The 21,709-nt window shown below is 41.0% G+C and overlaps 2 protein-coding genes across 2 annotated transcripts; one reads left to right on the top strand and one right to left on the bottom strand.

The window, feature by feature from the left end:
- Nucleotides 1–10,008: 10,008 nt before the first annotated feature.
- LOC132275360 (uncharacterized) lies at nucleotides 10,009–12,421 on the top strand. The gene is made up of 4 exons (XM_059776827.1): nucleotides 10,009–10,219; nucleotides 10,422–10,477; nucleotides 12,039–12,105; nucleotides 12,203–12,421. Exons 1-4 carry the CDS (start codon nucleotides 10,091–10,093, stop codon nucleotides 12,281–12,283), a joined length of 333 nt encoding a protein of 110 aa, XP_059632810.1. The 5' UTR covers nucleotides 10,009–10,090; the 3' UTR covers nucleotides 12,284–12,421.
- LOC132275359 (uncharacterized) lies at nucleotides 12,395–21,062 on the bottom strand. Its single transcript, XM_059776826.1, has 13 exons — nucleotides 20,181–21,062; nucleotides 19,421–19,841; nucleotides 18,672–19,344; nucleotides 18,194–18,234; nucleotides 16,924–16,992; nucleotides 16,035–16,135; nucleotides 15,775–15,853; nucleotides 15,395–15,493; nucleotides 15,187–15,255; nucleotides 15,003–15,052; nucleotides 14,816–14,897; nucleotides 14,486–14,580; nucleotides 12,395–13,673 (listed from the first exon to the last, which is right to left on the bottom strand). The coding sequence occupies exons 1-13, from the start codon at nucleotides 20,651–20,653 to the stop codon at nucleotides 13,547–13,549; spliced, it is 2,379 nt and encodes a 792-aa protein (XP_059632809.1). The 5' UTR covers nucleotides 20,654–21,062; the 3' UTR covers nucleotides 12,395–13,546.
- Nucleotides 21,063–21,709: the final 647 nt, after the last annotated feature.

The raw sequence follows: 21,709 nt of genomic DNA, 5'->3' as shown, positions 1-21,709 counted from the left end.
CGTGTCCCAATCAATTACGCTCCCCATCCCGCGCAAGTTCGGGAGATTAGGTATAGAATACTTAACCTCCCTTCATACCAAGTGTTCTGGCTGTTTTCCTTGCCAAATCTTAATGTTTCGCCGTACTTATGAGTTTCTTGGTGTTTTTTCAGCTACATTCTCATCCTCCGCAGCAAGGAACAGACTTTCTTTTCTTGAGGAACGAGTCTGGAGTGACCCCTCGCCTATCGAGGACCTGCTAACTTCTTCAAACCTCAAGGATATTGCTTCCAGTGCTGTTGCTGCAGACCTATGGATCTGTCTCTACCATCCTTTGACAGTTTCCCCATGACTGAGAAGGAGATACGGAGGGCCGAGGCTTTAAAAAAGAAAGCCAAAGATACCCAACCTTTGGTCGTTATTAGATCAACTGAGGATGAGGTGGAGGCTGAGGAACCACCAATGAAGAAATCTCGCCTCAACCCCCCATCCTCTGGCAAGGGCAAGGTTCCTTCTAAAAGCAGAGGGAAAAAGGCTGGAGAGGTCGAACCTGAAGATGAAGTCAGGGCCTTTGTTCTGGCTGAGACGGGGGCTCATTGGACTCCTTCCTTCACCAGGGCTGACAGGTCAGTCCTGCACTCAAGGGATTCTGTGATTACAGACCCTTCAGCTGCACTGGCGGTGGCTCAAGGGATGTGGCTCCCAAAGGACGAGGAAGCCATCAGCCAAATGGGGTTGGAGCAACTACTCCCTTCTGCCTCGGTCCGGGCCATAGAGGTTCGCATTGCTCCTTCAGAATTATGTTACTCTTGCTTGCTTATGTTTCCATTTATGCTCATATTTGTTCCTCTGTTATACAGAGTCTATATCACACCATGGCCCTCTGCGCCACTGCTGAAGCCCAATCCCTCTCCATCAAGAAGCTGGAAAAGGATCTTGACAATGCAGAGAAGAGAGCCACCACTGCCTCTACCAATCTGAAGATAGCTTCTGAAGCCAAGGATGCGTATAAGAGGCAGTTGTCAGCCTCTGAGGCTAAGGTGGATTCTCTTCAGGCCGAAGTTCAACGCCTGACCGAGGCTCTTACTACTTGCTTCAAGGCGGGGAAGCAAATGCAGGGGCGCTACTCCTGTCTGGCACACCTGGCTAGTGCTAAAGCGTTCCGGTCTGGCTATAATCAGGGCTCAGGCCCTAGGACGATGGATCCGGATGCTTTTGACAAGCAGGTGGGGGTGCACTTTCCATATGATGAAGGTCCAGAGGCTTTGGAAGCTGAAATCCGCTTTGCCGAGATGGTGAAGGCGCACCTGAAGGGTACTCATAGCTCTTCTGCCCCTACGGCTCCAATTCCTCCTACCCCAAGTCCTACTGTAGTGGATGCTTTTGAATCTACTCCCTTCGATCCGAAGAGGAAGTAGAACTATGTATTTTGTTTTTATGGACAGCATGTTTGGGATAATGAATATAATTTTTTGTTTTAGGCTTTCAATACCTGACTTTGTTTTTGCTGTATGCTTTTGATACTGTTCATATTTTTCTGACTGGTAATGTGTTTAAACAAAACACATTGTCTTTATGCTTCGGATTTATGCTATCCGAGAAAAAGCAAGGATGGTGGGAAGAAGGAGATCCTTTTAGTTGATATCTCAGGATGATTCATATGGACAATGATTTAACTGTTAAATGAACTCTCCTTGCCTTTTACTTGCCTGCAGTAGACGTATACATACTCTTTCCTTCTCGTGTGTTCCTGATGTGGGGTGGATCATGATGAACTTATGATATATCCACATCCACAGGGTGTTAAACACTTGGATTCCGGAGGCAAGAGTTCTGATCCGGGCACCAGAGGTCTGAAGCGAATTATTCCTCGGCACTGAGTGTGGAGGAATATTGTTGAATAGGACACTTAGGGTCCGAAGCTGTCTCGGACACTTAGGATTCGAGGCGAATTGTCCCTCGGCATTGAATCGTGGAGGAATAGTGATGAATAGGACACTTAGGGTCCGAAGCTGCCTCGGACACTCAGGATCCGAGGCGAATTAAACACTCCCTGGCGCGGAGCCAGAGGAGAGGTTTTGCTGAGCCGGACACTTAGGGTCCAAGGCGAGATTTTTGCCTAGCCGAACACTTAGGGTCCGAGGCAAGATTTTTGCGGAGCCAGACACCTAGGGTCCGAGGCGAATGACCTACTCCCCGGCGCTGAGCCTGAGGGGAGGTTTAAATGAATTACTCCCCGGCGCGGAGCCAGATGGGAGGTTTTGCCGAGCCGGACACTTAGGGTCTGAGACGAATGAACTACTCCACGGCGCTGAGCCTGAGGGAGGTTTTGCCGAGCCGGACACTTAGGGTCCAAGGCGAATGAACTACTCCACGGCGCTGAGCCTGAGGGAGGTTTTGCCGAGCCAGACACTTAGGGTCCGAGGCGAATGAACCACTCCACGGCGCTGAGCCTGAGGGGAAGTTGTTTATATTTTTCCTCAAACAACTTATCATGAGGCCGAGGATTCAAAAATGATAAGAGGCCAAGAAAGCGAGTAACAGTAGCTGTGAAGTTTCCCATTTGTTGACTTTGGAGACCTTCCTCCTCCACTGATACTCCCTTCTTGGCAACCAAATGTTGTGGACCATGCATATATGAACCGCATTTCTTTTCTAATTCTATCCGATGTGGGATATAGACTAAATTTTGTCAAAAAGGTCGGTGTAAGGAATGCCTCTGGTATCGAGCTTGACAGCCTTAAATACCAGTGGGCCCTCCTTACACCGTAATTAACTATTTGAATATTCCCACATATAACAGAATGTAGCACATACTTTTTTGTCGATGTGGGATAGAAAGTTTTAAGCATAGGCCATAACTCATGTTTGTTTTTTTCCTTAAAAATCATTGTGACGAATGCTGTTTAGCAGCTTGCTTCTAATTACATAAAAATTGCATAGTGCGACTTGGCATGCCTAAAAATTGCCTAATGCGACGCATGCATAAAAGTTGAATAATCATAGAGTAGTATGGCCCCCATTTTTATAGAAAGAAATAAATAGAGTAGAGTTGTACTGAATATAGAAGCAAAATAAAGAGAAGTTTGGCTGACTGTGGACATACTCAGCCTTATTTGTGAAGAATTTGCAGTAAAATTAACAAATTTAACTAATGGAAATACCTTTTAAGGTGTATTGCGTTCCAAGGACGCGCAATGGGACGTCCGCCAGCTTCGGCCAAACGATATGCTCTTTTCCCCACAACTTCGGTAACCCTGTAGGGTCCGGTCCAATTAGGTTCCAGTTTCTTTACATGAGCTGTCTCCTGCTTCAAAATCCAATCGCCTACCACAAAGCTCCTGAATCTGACGCGTTTGTTATAACTGTTACACACCTGCTGTTGGTATGCCGCGAGCCGAATTGCTGCTGCATCTCTCCTTTCGTCCACAAGATCAAGGCTATGTTCGAGTTGTTGCTCATTGTTCCCTTCCAGTACCAAGGATGTCCGAAGGGTTGGGATTATGGACTCGGTAGGAATGACAGCGTCGGATCCATATGCCATAGCAAATGGGCTTTCTCCCGTGGGTCGTCTTGGAGTGGTTCGATAGGCCCAGAGCACTTGAGGGAGATTCTCGTACCACTTTGTCTTCAATTTCTCCAATTTTTTCTTTAAGCACCCGAATATCGTGCGATTAGTTATTTCAGCTTGCCCATTGCCTTGTGGATGACTAACTGCAGCCAAATTTTGCAGGATTCCATGTTCGCTAAAGAACTTTCTTGTACTTCTGTTATCGAGGTTCTTACCATTGTCCATTACGATGACCTTTGGTACCCCAAATCGGCAAATAATGTTGCTCCAAATGAAATGCTTTACTTCTTCGTGGGTGACGCTAAAGAAGGCTTCAGCTTCCACCCACTTGGTGAAGTAATCCGTAGCCAGAAGCACATGCTCCTTTTTTTCCATGGTTTTGGGTAACGGTCCTACTACATCAATCCCCCATTGGGCGAACGGCCATGGATTAGCCATGGCGTGCAAACCTTCGGCAGGTTGATGTTTTATTGGACCATAGCGCTGACACTTGTCACATCTTCTTAAGTATTCTTCAGCATTCTGAGCCAAGTATGGCTAAAAATAACCTTGGGTTAGAATCTTGTGTGCAAGGGATCTTCCTCCCGAGTGATTTCCACAATCTCCTTCATGAATTTGTTTTAGAATTGTGAGAGCCTCAGTGGGGGTTAAACACTTGAGATAAGGACCGGAGAATGACCTTCGGTACAACTGGTTATTGATGATTGAGTACTTGGCCGCGATAAGCCTAAGCTTCCTTGCCTCAGCTTTTTGATTTGGGAGAACTCCCTCCTTGAGGTAGGCCTCGATTGGATCAATCCAGCATGGCTCGCGTGGAACTTCCGGGATTACCATCACCTCTTGCCGGGGATTAATGCTGGGTTCTTCGAGAACGTCAATTGGAACAAGCCGAATCAACTCTTCGTCTGAAGATAACGCGGCTGCGGCCAATCGATCTGCTTCGGCATTTTCATCTCGTGGTACCTGATGGAATTCGATTTGATCGAACTCCCGGATAGCACTCTCTACAGCATCTTTGTATAACTTCATACGTTCCTCCTTGGGAGAATAGTGCCCTGTCACTTGATTGATCACAAGCTGTGAGTCACTAAAAACTTTTAAACACTATACCTGTAGCTGTTTAGCTAGCCGAAGTCCGGCAAGCAACGCCTCATATTCGGCCTCGTTATTAGTAGCTGGAAAATCTAGCAAAATTGACTACTGCAGCTTGGTACCCTCGGGTGTTGTGATGTCAATCCCGGCCCCTGCCCTTTTTTGGTTGGAAGAGCCATCAACCCGTAACTCCCAGTACGGCTCTTGAAGTGTCGGTTCCTCAGGTTAATCTTCATACTCTAGTAGGAAATCCGCTACTGACTGCCCCTTGTGAGATACCTTCGGTGCATAGGTGATGTCAAAAAAGCTAAGTTCAATAGCCCATTTTGTAATTCGACCAGACAAGTCTGGTTTAGCTAGGATAGCCCGTATAGGGTGATTTGTAAGTACCACTATGCTGTGAGATTCGAAGTAATGTCGAAGTTTCCTCTTGGCATAAATTAACGCCAGGATTACCTTTTCCGTCTTGCTGTACCGTGTCTCGGCATCCGTCATCGTTTTGCTTGTGTAAAAGATTAGGTGCTGAACCTTGCCTCCTTCTTTGATCAACACTGCGCTTGTTGTTACAGCTGATACTGCCAAGTACAGGATGAGAGTGTCTCCGGGCGCTGGAGCAGAAAGGATTGGGGGTTTGGTCATGTTGCTTTTCAATTAATTGAGAGCTTCCTGCTGCTGAGGTCCCCACATATCTTTGTTTTTGGATCGAATAGCATCAAAGAAAGGTTTATACTTATCAGATAATCGGGATATGAACCGGCTGAGAGCCGCAATTCGGCCGGTTAGAACTTGCACTTCCCTGCGGGTTTTTGGCTCTTGGTTCTGTATGAGTGCCTTTGCCTGAGCTGGGCTTACTTCTATTCCTCTTTTATTTACAATGTGCCCGAGGAACTGTCCTGACGAGACGGCGAAGGAGCACTTGGTGGGGTTCAGCTTCATATTGTACCTCTTGAGAGTGTCAAAGACCTCCTGGAGGTGCTTCGAGTGGTCCTCTTTCCGTATACTTTTGACCACCATATCGTCGATATAAGCTTCAACTGTATTCCCCAGTAGATTATTGAAAATTTTATTGACAAGTCGTTGGTAGGTGGCTCCGGCATTCTTTAGACCGAAGGGCATCACCCTGTAGCAGTAAGTGCCCGTCTCTGTGATGAAAGTGGTTTTCTCCTCATCTTCAGGATTCATGGGAATCTGATTATAGCCGGAGTATGCATCGAGGAATATAAGTCTCTCATAACCTGTCGTAGCATCCACCATTTGATCAATCTTGGGCAGAGGGAAGCTATCTTTTGGGCAAGCTTTGTTAAGGTTGGTATAATCTACGCATACCCTCAATTTCCCATTCTTCTTTTGAACGACTACTACATTTGAGAGCCATTGTGGGTATTGCACCTCTCGAATGAATCCTTTGTAATAGTTTATTTACTTCCTCGGCTATTATGCGATTCCGTTCAGGTGCGGACCGTCGGTGCCTCTGCTTGACTGGCCTGAATTCTGCGTTAACCCTCAAACTATGGTATGAGACCATCGGATCGATCCCCACCATGTCCGAGTGATCCCAGGCAAAGACATCCGAATTGCACCGAATGACCCTGATCAATGCTTCCTTCTCTTCGGCTGTGCAAGATGAGCCAATGTAGGTGACCTTCTGAGGGTCTCCGAGGACTACCTCTATAGCTTCGAGGGACTCCTCGATAGGTGCTTCAGCCTCGGCTTCTTCCTCTGCCTTGAGATACTTGGGCAGAGGATACTGTAACTGCTATTTGATTGCGCCTTTGGGATGCGCCTCTAACTGAGGTGATTTCGACGCCTTCTTTGCTTCATGTAGCGTTAGCATGTAACATTCTTTTGCAGCCACCTGGTCTCCCCAGAGGTCGATGACTTCCCTGCCATCTGGGGATAAACACCTCATTAATTGATGAAGGGTAGAGGGGACTCCGTTCATACGATGGATCCAACATCTCCCCATAATGAGGTTATAAGATGGATGAATCTCCGTCACGACAAAGTTCTCCTTCAGAGTCCTTTTTGCTGCAGTAACGGATAGATCGATCACCCCAAGCGGATTCACCTTAGTACCATCAAATCCCATTAGGGGGCTGGAAGTTGGCCTGATGGACGATGGTGAAACCCCCAACTGATCAAAAGCTGTTTTTGTAATGATGTTGGCGCTACTTCCCGGATCTATCAGCACCCTCCTGATCATATAATTCGCTACCAGGAAGCTAATGACCAAGGGGTCCTCATGCGGGCGTTGGACTCTAGACAGATCATTGTTACCGAATCCAATGTTGATGCTGCCTGGTGCAACCGTGTTTACCGAAGACAATCTTTGTAACTTATGAGCCTCTCTCAGCCTGGATCTGTACAACTCTTCAGACTCTTCATCATCCTCTGACCTTCCGTGTATAGCATGGATAACCTTTACCTGACCGCCCTCTACCCGTCGAGGGTTAACCTCCCGAGGTTTTACGTACTCCTTCGTGGCAAGATACTCCACCAACTCTCCTCTCGCTATCATGTTTTCTACCTGTCGCTGAAGGGACCTGCAGTCATTGGTGGTATGACCATAGTCTCTATGGCAGGCACAATGTTTGCTTTTGTCCCTCTGCTCCAAGGGTTGTTTCATGGGCTGAGGAGTTGCGAACCTCGTCTTATTATCTTGGAATAGGCGCGCTAAGGTAGTACGGAGAGGGGTAAGCCTGTCCTCTGTCCTTCGCCTCTTCTCAGGCGCTTGGGTGACTTGTTTGGCGGTATGAGGAACCTTCTGCATCCTTGTGTTCGCAGCTTTCTCTCGAGACTTGTTTTCCACTGTGACGAGGGTAGCGTGCTGTGCACGGTGGGCTACGTTTTCCTCCAACCGAATGTAGATTTGTGCCCTAGCGTTCAAAATCTGCATATCCGGGGGGAATATTTGACGAAGGATGTGTGAAACTTGGTTCCCTGGATCATTGCCAACTTAAATGTCTCGATTGCCGTGGCAGGGTGGCAATCTGCTATCTCCGAGGCCTCCATGTTAAACCTGGATAAGAAATCTTGCAGAGTTTCTCCCTTCCTTTGCCTTATGGTGAAAAGGCTGGCGATACTTTTCTTCTGCTTCTTATTTCCGCAATACTGGGCTAAGAACATAGTGCAAAAGGTCTCATAATCAGGGATAGACTTGTGTGGCCTATTCCTGAACCATTCTAACGCTGCTCCGGTTAAACTGGTAGGAAAAACCTTACACATCCACGGATCGTTATGATCGTCCAGTGCCATCTTTTGCGCATAATGATCGAGATGCCGAGAAAGGTCTCCTGCCCTATCGAACTGAGTGAAGGATGGCATAGTGAACTTCTTTGGTCTCTCCACAAAGTACACATCGTCAGTAAAGGGGGTCTTGACCAAGGAGTTCTTGTGCTCTCTAACCATCTCGGCTGGTGTCTGAACTCTTAATAGCTTCTTTTCGTCGAAGGCATCTTGTACGCGTGCGCCATCTGGAACGCCATTGGACCATACCGTAAGCCTATGGCTGGACTCGGCCTGTTCGTCCTGTGTGCGGCACGGGAGATTATCCGAAGCAACCGCCTCGGACCTCGTCCCTTGCTTTTGCTGAACCTCATTAGGTCGAGCCCCGTTGGGTGGTGTCCCGTTAGCCGGAGGCTCGTGAACTGGAGGTAAATTCTGGGTGGGGGGTGGTGCTGCAGCATCGCCTGGTGGTGGTTGTGGCGTTAGCCTGGCCATTGCCATGTGCAGCGTATGAGTCTGCTGCTGAAGCGCAGCTATCTGGGCGACACTCGTATCGTTTGCTTGCCGGAGTGTCTCAAATTGGTGCAAGAACTCCTCTCGCATCTTTTGCATCAATTCTATCTGTTAATTCATTGCTGACTCTCCATTTGACATTCCAGATACGACTAAGGATTTGATTTGAAGAACAAGTTGGAGTATATTTTTATACGATTCCCACATACGGCGCCAAAGTGTTGGTGCAAAATTTCACTCAACCAATAATGATTGAGAAAAATAGAACAACACACTCAAAAAACAATAAGAATAAATAAGAACAGTGTATAGAGAAGCGTAGAATTGCTTGATCCATTTATTGGAGGTCTTAGCCTCTATTTATATACAAAAGATTGTAAAATTATGGTAGGACTCGCGTTGCTTGCCCTCCAATTCTTTCTATATAAACATTCTTTACTAATAGAGTTCTTTCCATTGTCTAATTTTCCATACATAGAACTTGCCTTGTACAGAACTTCCTATCTCAGAATTTTCCTTCTACAGTAAATCCTTCAACTGGTAGGACTTGTGCATTCTTGAATAACTGGGCTGAACATATTTTGATCCGGCTGGGCTTGAGTAACGGACCGGATGTTAAATATTAACAAGTTGGGCTGATAACCTCTTGATTCGGCCTTGATAGAGGTTGGAGGACAAATAACAATGGTCTTGAGCTATAAATACCCTCAATTTGGGCTTGAGCCTGATGGGCCTTATATGTCCTTGGAATGTAGATATGTGTAGTGGTGACGTGTGCGCTTTTTATTGGAGGGAATTTTTTTCCCTCCACAACACCCAAATCCGTCTGGCACTATTTTATTTCTTAAGTAGAGGCAATTTTCAATCTTTATAAGTTTATAATATAGAAAAAAAAAAAAAAAAAAAAAAAAAAAATTGATACGTATAAAATAACAAAAAAAAGTTATTTCACTAAGTTTGTGACTGAATGCAATACACCTAAATCACAAAATATAACAACTTTTAAAAAGTTCTACAATATATTTATTACTAAAACATGATACTCATTCAATATATTAAGTTGTTGTATTAGACACAAGATGGGTACACGACAAAACGACACAGAAAAGGATTCTAGTTTGTGTACCTAACCCCAAAAAAAAATATAAATATAAATAAAAAAAAAAAGGTGATGTTGTTATCATGCGAAGGTTGTTTTGAAAATTTTATTGAAAATCACAGTATTATCATAATTGAATTCAACAACTCACCTAGCGACGTACGAGAAATAATTAGATGGTTCTGGTCTATTTGACATTTGGTGGACTAATTCAATGAAAATTCCCAATCATAAAACTTTGTAATTTATTAATACATTCTTGTAGGGCCATTTTCTCAATTCGAAAGTCTGTATTTAACTGGTCCATCAAGTGTTAATGAATCAAGATTATTTAAGAACTTCTCAGTGGCTTCCCGTTCAAGCCTATATAAGCCATTCAAATCAACAGGCTGGCCCAATTAGATAAAAACCCTAGCCACAATACAGATCGGGGCTCACACTCAATCGTTTATAGAGATTGCAGAATCAATCGAGCACTCGGTCCAGTCTATTTATTTTGGGCTTCTTTAGTTGGACCTAAGCCTCCCCAAACAGACTCAGCTAAGAATCTAGGGCTTCTGTTCGAAGCCAAGGTTGTATTTTTGTGATCGAGTAGAGACGAAGCAGCGAAGATGGAGGGTGGAGACGAAGGGATAGAGAGAGTAGTGGACTCCAAAGACTTGCAGCAGCAGAGCAAAGCCCTTGACAAGCTTACCGACCATGTCGAAGACCGTCAGCTCGATTCCACCCGTGTTCAAGAGGTAACTATATATATATATATATATATATATATATGATACAGATATATATATACAAATATGTATGACACTATGATATATATACAAATATATATATACAAATATGTATGACACTATGATATATATACAAATATGTATGACACTATGATATATATATATATATATATATATATATATATATATATATGTTGGTGGTCTGTGGCAGGCGATGGCATCGATTTCTGCATCTAAGGAGGCTGATTGGAATGCTATGAGAATGAGGTTCGTATGACTCTTCGGTAGCTGAGTATTGCACATAAACACATATTGTATTGAATTATTCGAAATGTTAATCACAATTTGCGTTTAAATTGTGTTAAGTTGTTGCGTACGCGATTCAGTAATCATCTCAGGTGTCGCACAATTTTGATGAAATTTGAAATTAGGAATTCAGATGAAATTTGAAAATATGAGTTTTAGGAAGTGCTTTCAATGAACAATTTGACAGATGCCCTTGGACTTGTTGTGACTGAAGTTGCATGCTTTTTTGTTATGTGATAGACGTTCTGAATCTTTTTTTTATCATTGCCAATTAGAAAATATAGTTTAATTATCTTTGTTGAATTTGTTATGCAAACACTCCATTGACAAACATATTGTTGTCGTTCAGTGCTCACTGCTCACTTATTAATTGCTAAATGCTGTACTTGCTTTGTGAGAGCTCAAAAGGGATTTATTGATCCAAACTAATATATTGTGTGCGAGTCAAGGACAAAGAGGAACTGTAAAGTAGTCTGATGTGAAAACTTTGCAAAGTTTGAAGTGAATTAGATTGACACGGAAAAAGAAGAACAATGAAATAAATCTACAAATGTCAAATTTGTATTATTCTTATGATTAGATTTATCAACATAAAGACAGCCTAATGATTGGAATTTTCGACATAAAAATGGCCGGTAAATGGTTGGTCCTTATGGATACTCGCATTGCAATTTCTTTGAACTCGTTGCGACTTGCAGTTTAGATTTGATCTAGGTGAAGTTCAAGGAATATACTTTTCCAACTAAGCATTTGCACCTTAGTGTTATGAATACATGAGGTTCACACACTGACATTTCTCGACTCCACTCCTTAATTTCCTTGAAGACATCATATGTGAACTGGGACTAGGGTCAAATGGCCAATAGATAGGAGGGATTCTTTGGCATTGATACCAATTAGAGAAGAGGGCTGTTCAAAGCTATGTATAAATTGTTGCTCAAGTAGAGGTGGAGGATAGGGATGTTTTTCTCCCTTCAAAAATGGGGGCATAGATTGGGGTTTAGGACACGATCAAGATCTAATGGATCGTATGGGACTGTAATCCAATAGTTGTTCTTACTCTAGTTGGATGCATTTGAGAGGGTTCTTGTTAGGAGGTGGGAAGAGGCATCTAATGAGGCTTATCAGTGGAAATTTTTTGTGATTTTGGAAAAATTATTGTAGTTTTGTTCAAAGGGTTCCAAGAGAAAGTATTAGCTAAGTGCTACCTCCAAAGTACGGGTTTCTTTTTCTATTTTATTTCCTAAAAATTAAACGCGTAATACTTTCACTATGTCACTTGTTATGAGAGTAGCATCATAGAATTCCAGGTTCATTAGTACGGCGGTTTTTTAGTAATATATATATTTTCATATTTGAACATGTATTCAACACCATTGAATTGATGAAAATTGATGTTTGACCATGTTTAGTGGGGATTACAGCATGAAGTTTTTAACAGACATATTTATCTGATTTTGTTATTCACACATTTGCTAGATCACTAACCATGGCATGTGGTAATGGTTCTCATTCCTCACAGGGAGAAAGAATTGGCGGCTGTTAAGATCAACGCGGCTGATGTTGACATAATTGCAAATGAATTGGAGGTTAGGTTTCTTCTTCTAATTATTGTGCTCTTTCACATGCTGCCATTCATTAATGTCCAGTGATTTAATTCCTTCTACCTTTCAACTTCAAGAACAGCTGGACAAAAAGGTGGCTGAAAGAACTTTACGTGAGCACAAAGGTGATGCTGTTGCTGCCATTCGATACTTGCTTCACTAGAAAGCCTTTCTGCCAGACAACTGAGACTTCTGAACTATAGAATGAATACTCACATGTGTGTGTCATGTTGGTTGGCATAACCTTTCTCAACGCTAAATATCGAGTTTGATATTTTTCCTTTTTTTTTTTTTTTTTTTTCTTCATATGCTTATTTCACTTACAACAATATGCATCCATACCGGTTGCAAAGGCATTTTAAAAACAGTATTCCTTTTCTAAATGTTTCTATCCTACTGAGATCTAAGGATCAAATTGGGTTCTGACTGTGTACCTCATAAAAGATCATTATTCAGTCAGTCCATGACTGGATACACAGACTAGACTCTGAAATTTTATTTTATTTTATTTTTTGTGCAAAGTTACTGCTTTGACTTGAATTTGAGTTCTCATGATTGAGCTCAAACATCTACGATTGCACTAATGAGAAAATTATTAGGGAGTACAAACATAATAAGTTCAACTTTTGGAATGAAAACGGAGAAAAGATGGTGTACTGGTTGAAATCCCAAAAGCACTCCTAGCTGGTGGTGCTTTATGGGTAGGATCAAGAAGTGCTGAGAATCCATCACTGGCCCTTGTGCAGAGTGATTCAAGTTGTCTCTCTATTGACTGGAAATTGAGAATTGGAGTAAAAATGTAATCCTTCTTCCATCAAGCGAACGCATGTTATAGAACCCTAATAGGAAGTAACTTTAGGATGCAAATGCATGGGTTAAAACATTGACGCCCAACAAAAATTAAATCTGGACAGACCTAGGAAAAAAAATTGTTTATATGGTCATAAATCTTAGCTTAGAACACGAGGATGGTTTTCGTTTCAGTTAAAAAAATTGTGATAATTATGTACAATTGTTTCTATGGTATTTCTAACATTCTCTCATAAATATCACAAATTAATCCAGAGGACCTCAAATGACAAAATCAATCACTGAATGAAATTTGATTTCCATCACATGAATCCAATAAAAGAACACGAGTAACAGGAATTTTATGGTGTCAAAAAACACCACACGACCGACCAAGACCCCACATAAGCGACCACCAGTGTCTAAGCCTTCCATTTCTTCATCTGGCCACGGTGTGCTCAAATCTCAAATCTGCATCTCAAATCTGCATTTGAATTTGTGGTTCCGATACCACAAGCAATTGTGGCAACCTGTGACAATAGTCAACCCATCGCGGCCATTGTGGCAGGTGCAAACATCTGGACGAAGATGAGAATACTTGAGCTGGCGACAAAGCACAAGCATACACCATTGGTGTCTACAGTTCTTTTTGGCTACTATCTCCTGTGGCAAAACGAGCTGCCTGAAATTGAATAGTATACTGTCTTTGAAGATCCTTTAGCTTTTCTAGCAATTCCTGGAACGTTGGGCGGCATTGTGGTTCACTGATTTTCATAAAGTAGCGAATGAGTAAATTAGCCAAATCTTCAAATTATGATTAGAAATGATTCCACAACTGACGATTACTGAAACGACAGCAAATACCTGATCTGACTATGATTATAATCAAGCACCTATCAATATCCACAATGAGAACTATACTTTGGCCATGAAACAAATTATATGAGCTACACATCCAATCCACCTTCACCACTGAGATGAATGACTTTTAAAATATCAAATTCAAGTCTTGACCATGGCTGAACGCTAATGACATAAGCTACAAATCCTAAGTGAGCATACATCCTAAAGTTCGTGGAACAAAAGCCTTATACCAATTATTAGGGTTGAAGTACACGATTCTAGGCAATATCTTGTATTCCGTATGCGCATGTGCGCTTGAACACGATGCAATCATGATGGCTCAGAAAAGTTTACCAGGCTAATTTCAACATGGAAATGTTGTCCAAACAAGCCAAGGAAATACATAGAGCGGAGGTCAGTTCCGTATTTGTTAAGTTTTTGTAGTGGGTGATGAAAATTTTCTATTTCCTTTCTTTCCTTGTTCACTCTCTATCTAAACCAATCGGAGCCATATGTAAAGGGGAAAAGATGTAAGAAGCATGACTTTCTCTTTCTTATATTTGAAATTTAAAAAGGACATGTGTCATCCTATCCCCAGTGCTTTGGAGTAGGTTCTTTATTAACAGTGAGAAGGAAAGTATTATCCATTACGTGCATATAGTAGAAGCTTTTCATTGCTTTGGGAAAATGAAATCAAATTAGATTAGATAAGCAGCATAAAAAAAATTCAAACCTGTTCCAGCAGCTCTCAATTATAGAAGCCCACTGTGGATCCAAGTCTTCTGGGATATCTAGCCGTTGATTCATGAACCCTACAGCTCCAATAACCTGCAAGAAGAAGATGAAGAAAAAAAAATTGATGTTCATAAATGTCAAATAACAAAATACTAAGTACATTTCTTGATTCATGAACCCTGCAGACTACAGTTCCAATCACCATAGAGGCAGTGCTACATGAAATACTACAGTTCGTGTTTCAGAAAGAAAAAAAACACCCAGCTCACTTCTTGGGACATAACAGATCTTCCTTTATCATCAATAAAATTTTGAAATGGAACAGTACCTGCATTGAGTTGAGATTCTCCCAAGGGATCTTCTCTGTGGCAATTTCCCACAATACCACTCCATAGCTGTATACATCAGACCTAAATATTTCAAGAAAACAAGAAAAAATATTTAAAATTCACATATACGAACAATCATGGCGTGTCACTTGAAGCAGGGGAATTGAAGCTCTATATTAGACATACTTCTCATCTGAGGGTTCATTACGAAGAACTTCTGGTGCCATCCATTGAGGCTACAAAAACAGAAAAAAGACAGATTGTGTGTCATCTGAGAAAGTGAATTTTTTGCAGTCCCTCGTGAGAAAAATTAAGACTCAGATGACAAATAACACTAAAAAGAAGCGGTCATGAGTGCCACTGAGCGTACCGTTCCTTTCCCAGTTTTTGTTGTGAGAAATGTTTCGTGTTTGAGACGTGACAAACCAAAATCGCCTACCTGTTGAGTTGAAAATAATGAGAGTATCGCCCTCAAATTAAATATAAAAAGAAGACTATGGATCTCAAAGCAAGGAGATCAGAAAGTACAACAAAAATCATGCAAGAAAAAATATGAATGAACAGAAGTAAAGGCATACCTTCACTGTCCAGTTTTTATCAACTAGAAGATTTGAAGACTTCAGATCGCGATGAATAATAGGTGGGTTGCAATGATGAAGATAATTCATGCCTCTTGCCTGTGAAAGGGTCAGCAATAAAACAATGCATGAGGGATAATTGTGAGGTGTAAATTACCAGCTACAAAAAACACAAGTTACCAATTTTCAACCAAAACATATAGCATTAAGAATTCGCAAAACAGCTTAACATCACACCCCATGAGGAGGGCTACGAAAACAGAAAAAATAATGAAACAAACAAATGCAGACCAACATGGTGCAATTACACCAAGCTTGGATACTGAATCTTGTTATTGGAATGACATTTCCACAAGCAAATTGGACCTTGTTATACTCACTATGTCCAAAGCCATGTGAACACGCCGTCTCCAATCTATTCTGGATGCATTCTTCTGTAGTAACCGAAGCAAACTTCCACTGCATAAACATATATAAGTAGCAAGTAGAGAAGCCAGTCAGTCAAAGTACAACAAACTTCTAAGCATTCCAAACCAGCCCAAATAAATTAAACAGAGCATTGTTCTTTGGAGTGGAAAACAAGAAAAGTGACTCAAATTGCTTGAAAATAAATCTCTCATAAAGAAAGTGGAGTATGAACCGTGGAAGAAACTCCGTAACAATGCAGAGACGCTGAGGTGAAGTTACTGCACCCATAAAGAGCAAAACATTTGGATGTCGAAGTCTTTTCATGAGAGATACCTGAGGAGGAAAAAAACCTCTAATGTAAAAAAATATATTCCTTCCAAGTAGTTCTAAGAAAAATCAATTTGTAACAATTAAAAGCATAAAAAATTAAAAAGCAACTGCACATCCTACCCAGCTACATTCAGAGAGGTGGTTTTAAGGCATCCATTATAGATTATTACTAGCAAAAAACATATCAAAACAAGAGGTTATATCCTTGCTACCACCCTCAGGATTTGGTATATTCATTATGTAACTTAAGGACACCAAAATTTAGCAGGAACAATAGATTACTGTCAGACAGCAAGCATTTAATGACGAATGAGAAAAATAGATATGCCTCTTGAATATGACAATTATCAGCATCAAGTACTTAAGAATTTCCCAAATTTCCAGTGCCATTTAAACAATGACAATAACCACGGATGATTGTGTAATGCTGGATATCATGAAATACATATTTTTTCTAATTATCTTAATTATGCACGTAAATGAAATAACTGATATTGTATGTGCCTATAACCATGGTAAATTGGAGAACAATGTAAAACGAACAAGCACGAACACTTCCATGCTTGGTACTGTGTTCCAAATAAACAGGCCGGAGTGTCTAACATAGGAAAACAATGCTAAAAGAATCATTCCTTGGTCAGTGGCTTCACGTCATCATTAATTTGAGAATCCAGAATGAATGAATGAGTTAATTTGAGAATCCAGAATGAATGAGAATACAATTAAAAAGCTTATCAATTTTCAATTACACAAGGAGTTTCTCAATGATGTGTTGACCAGTGAAAACACACCTCTTGTCTGAAGGAAAATATCACATCATCTGAGTATTCCTGCTTGGAAAATACCTTGACAGCGACGTCCTGCCAAACACGAATGTCATTTAGTCACACATAAAAATTGAAACATCCAAAACATTTTGGTTGTTTTTCCGTTCTATAAATGTGATTAGAGAGATGATTAAAGCTGGAAAAATATCCCATCATCTCATCTCATTATAATGCACAAAAAATACTATTTATCCCAGAGGAGTCTACAGAAAATTCTGGGAAAACCTCAACAACTGTTGACTTATTTGTCAAAAAAAAAATAGAATACGTTAGAGAAAGCGAACATAGTTTTTCGATCTGTGGATTTATAGGAAGGGTCTTCCTCGCCAGGAACAAGCCTGAACTCTTATGCTCCCTTTGATTGGAGGGATGGAAAAATATATGGAAGGGATAGGGGAAGGGATGGATGATGCATCCCTAGAGAAGGGAAGATGCCTCTCTCACTTTTTGTTTGGTTGAATGGAATGGATAGTAGAAAGGATGGATGTGGTAACACATTTTTTTTTTATTTGGTTGGAAGGAAGGGAAAGATGGTTTTTATATTCTTTTACTAATATGCCCTCATTATTTAAAATTTTAAAAATTCTATATCTATCCCAAATTTTTAGGACGGTTAGAAATAAAAAAATCCATATTTGTGTTAGTTATTACTTCTCTCTCTCCTCTTGCTCCCAATTTTGGGCTGATAGAAAATACAAAGGAAGGAGGGATGAAGCATCCTTCCTTGCTTCCTCCCTCTTTTCCCTTTCCTCCAACCAAACAACGAAAAAGTTTTCATCCCCCCTCTCATCCATCCCTTCTCGATTCTTCCCTCCAACTAAACATACCATTAGTATAGTCCTTCACGCCTAAAGAGAAAGAACCTTGGATTAGATGCTCTTATCCCAGACAAAATGCACCCTTTTCCATTCAGTGACTCAGCAATATATGACAGTGGTGCCTATCCATACAATTTCATGTTTCCTAGGAGATTTGAGTGGCTTATTAACATATGGATAATGTGCAGACATGGTAGGGCCATAGAAGCATAAGCTCTTGGCGATGCATTCTAGCATATTGTCACAATTTATGCACATTGTACATAATCTGTGGTAAAGTGTTATATTTGGCTTAATGGAGTTCAATACCATAACTTCTTATCTCGGTAACTTTATAACTTAAACTGGACTCACGAATTTTTCTTCATGCACTCTCAGAAATGAAAATTATCAAAAGGAAGAGCCAGAGAACATACTGATCCATACCACAGAGCATGATATACAGTTCCACAAGAACCTGCAGAGTCATTTTTAAGAAAAAGGAAAAAATGTAATCAGAAAGCATCATAGCATGAACATACAGAACAGAGTCTACATACAGGAGAAATTATGTCTAATGAATAACCATAAGACCTGCCAAATTTGCATCTAATGACAGAGGCCCCTTAGAGGGGCATATGGGGATTTATGCATGTTCATTATTGTTTTATGAAACTTCAAATAACAGTAATAACAATAGCATAAAACTAGGGTGTGTAAGAATATCGATTAATAATAATACAAACGGTATTAAATTAACTAAAGATGGAATAAGGTAATAGAGAAGGAATTTTACTTAAATGCCATAATTGCCAATAATCAAAACCTACAATGGCATTAAGGATAAAATAGAGTTTTCAAAATGTAAGAATCAACAGTTAACGAGCGTAATTGGTTATTAGGGAAACCATGTACCTTGGCCAATCTGTTCTCCAATTGTCAAGTCCTCCCACAAGATTTCGTAGTCCAGACAGTCTGAGTCCATGTCCACCTTATTAACAGCACTACTGGTTGTACTTCCACAACTACTAACGCTGCTTGTGCTGTTGACATTAAACGAGGATGACCAGGACCCTGAAGCCTCATTATTTGCAGGCCTATTACTCTCACCCATTTGACTTTCTGGTTTTACAACAGAACTGGAACTCTTTAGACGTTCTGAGTCATTCTCTTGATCATTGTGCAACCAGGGCCAGACAAAATGGGTGGCCTTTGCCTCTGACCCTTCCCTCTCATTTCCCTTCCACGGCCATGATATCCCCTTCTTATTCATCCATGCCTCTGCTTTTGATGTAATAATCTTTTGGATCCTAGGTTTCCCTTCTCTGTCAGTACCAGAATCCCTTGAGGGCTTTCCACAGAAGTGCTCCTCGTGTGCAGCCTGAGAAAATACTCCAAACGGAGTTGGGAGTATATCTCCTCTGGGCGTGCTAGCTCCACTTGAAGTTGCATCTTCTCTATTGTCAGAGAGAGCCGTATCCGAGAACCCGTGATTAGAATGATGACTGTCTCCACTCCCACCTTCGCGATCCATGTTATTCTCTCCGGTTCTTATTTTAGACTTAACCTTGTTGCTCACTTTGGAAGCCTGTTTTGGTGTTTCTATAAGTCAATATAGGTAACACTAGAATTAATCGTAGAAACATTAAAACTATGAAACTAACCAAATTTGATATTTTTGAGGCAATTGCAGCTTGGAGAGGTTGCTCAGGATCAAGACCAAGCTTAGCTGAAGCAATGTTTCTAGGCCGGCTAAAGATCGAATCCGCATCTGAGTACTTTATACCAGACTGTGACAATGTAGCTCTCATTTCTTGAAAGGGACGCGAATCATTGGATACACAAATAATCCCCACCAAAGTACCATCATCATCATAGAACGGGCTGTTGGTTGCAATGACTACAAACCTATCACCTCTTTTATTTTTAACAGGGAATTGCCCAGTCCAGCTCTCCCCTGCTGTCACACGATGTACTATGTTATTAGCCATAGAAAAGTCTCTGGCATCTGTTAGGAGCTCAACCGCATCCCGCCCGAGAGCTTCCGCAGCAGAATAACCATAAAGGTGTTCTGCAGTTCGATTCCTGCAAAATTGAATATGCCATGGAATGGAATTTTCTACCGCTGCAATTTCATTTCATTTTATTATTTCTAAAACGACTGAACCTATTAAGCAAATAAATTTAGAAGCTAAATACAAAAGGCAATTATATTTTTCTAGGGTTTAGTATTAATGCCAACTGAGGATACAAGACATTATCATCCACCAAAAACAGGCATTAGAATTACAAAACCAGTAGTAGACCGAGCACAGTGAATCAAAGGAAGAGAGAAACCGAAATGAACAATTGTCACCGTGTGAAGAGAATTAGAATATGAGCACCAAACTTTACCAAAATAGGAATGTAATTGAATTGACTCACCAGTATATTATACGACCGTTAAGATCAAATATATGAACTGACTGACCCATTGACTGCAATATATTCAAATACTGCCTATCAGTAAACTTAACAGCAGCCGGCCCACCATCACCCCCATCCTCGGCGCAACCGCCAACGGTGGTGGCGTTGGAAGTGTCACAACTCCGACTCTCCCTCTGCAACGGCGATGAATGCCGATGCCGAAACGACGCCGAACCTTTCTTCCATGCCGCGGCACCACCGTCGAACCCTCCGGCACCGCCTCCTCTCCGCCTCGAAATCGCCGACCTCTGCGGCGACACTGAGTGGGACCTCTGGTGGGAACCACCACCATGTTGTTGTTGTTGAATTTGGTCCGATTTTTGATCGTTGGAAGTCGCGAGCTTCGAAATCTCTTGTTTGAGATGGGCTTGTCCGGCTTCGAGTTCTTGGATCTTCTTCAGAAGCTCTTCAACTGGTGGTGGTGAGTCCATTGATGAGCAAACTGAAGGTGAACAATACCTAGTTGACTATGTCATGAACAAAGTATGAGAAAGAAGAAGATGATGATGAGGTATGATTATTAGGAATGGATGTATCTGTCAACTGATTCACTCACTTTTTCCCTCTAAAACTCCTCTCTTCTTTTTCTCTCTCTATATGCTCTGTATATGTGTATGTATGTATAGTCAATTGCTGGAATTGAAAAGGGGCCCTGAGAGGTCAAGAAGCCCTTGCTTTCATTCTCTCTCACCTTTTTATCTTTACTCTTGTCTTCTCCCTCTTTTTTAGGTATACGGTTCCTCTTTCTCTCTCTCTAAAATGTCTCTCTGTCTCTCTATACTTCTGGTTTTGCTTTTCTGCCCCTCTCTTGCTCTCAGCTCATTCCTATCTCATCATCTTCTGAATCCAATTGAGTATTTTGTGTTTGTTAAACATGGTTTTTGCAATACCAGGCTCATTGAAGCGCGTGTAAATTACTGGTCACAACAGCCAGTACATTGCGATATACTAACCCCAATCTCGTCGTCGCGTGAACACGATAGATCATGGCGCGTGATGATCCTTCCATCCGTCGTCACTTCTTTTTTAGTTAAAAGGTACCAAACCATATTTGCTCCACTTTCCCACCACTTCTTCACTTTATAATCTTATTCCCCCTATAAATAACAAAATAAATGTAGTGCATGAAAAATAAAAAATAAAAAATAAAAAAGTGAAAATAAATACTTATCAAGAGTTAGAAAATGTTGTTGAAATTAAAATAAATATTCAAATATTATATAATTTAGAAAAATATTTAGCTTACATTTTTAATTAGAGAGCTCGGATCGGATCGGATAGGTATTGATAATAATTTTTTTTTATAAAATTACATATTTTATCACCAATATAATATACTTTGAAAAGTTAATCTTTATTATATGCCCAAAAATTAAAAAAAAATGCAGTAGAAAATAATAATTGAAACCGAAAGTGTGTTTACCATTTTTAGTTTAGAGGCATAGTTTTCAAGTGATGTTTTAGCAAAACACTAGATAGACATAAGA

This window comes from Cornus florida, unplaced genomic scaffold (genome assembly GCF_030987335.1).
Source record: "Cornus florida cultivar Cherokee Brave unplaced genomic scaffold, ASM3098733v1 CherokeeBrave_3.0.0_Hap2_Chr09, whole genome shotgun sequence".
In the NCBI taxonomy this organism is placed as follows: domain Eukaryota; kingdom Viridiplantae; phylum Streptophyta; class Magnoliopsida; order Cornales; family Cornaceae; genus Cornus; species Cornus florida.
This window is presented reverse-complemented; position numbering and strand designations above follow the sequence as displayed.

Excerpts from the sequence above, each read along its gene's own strand:
- LOC132275359 (XM_059776826.1), bottom strand. The coding sequence starts at position 20,653 with ATGGACTCACCACCACCAGTTGAAGAGCTTCTGAAGAAGATCCAAGAA. Across the intron at positions 15,256-15,394 it reads ATAAAAACTGGACAGTGAAG|GTAGGCGATTTTGGTTTGTC; the intron begins GTATGCCTTTAC and ends TCAACTCAACAG. Across the intron at positions 13,674-14,485 it reads ATTGAGAGCTGCTGGAACAG|TGAACCACAATGCCGCCCAA; the intron begins GTTTGAATTTTT and ends TATGAAAATCAG.
- LOC132275360 (XM_059776827.1), top strand. The coding sequence starts at position 10,091 with ATGGAGGGTGGAGACGAAGGGATAGAGAGAGTAGTGGACTCCAAAGAC. Across the intron at positions 10,220-10,421 it reads ATTCCACCCGTGTTCAAGAG|GCGATGGCATCGATTTCTGC; the intron begins GTAACTATATAT and ends GGTCTGTGGCAG. Across the intron at positions 10,478-12,038 it reads TGGAATGCTATGAGAATGAG|GGAGAAAGAATTGGCGGCTG; the intron begins GTTCGTATGACT and ends CATTCCTCACAG.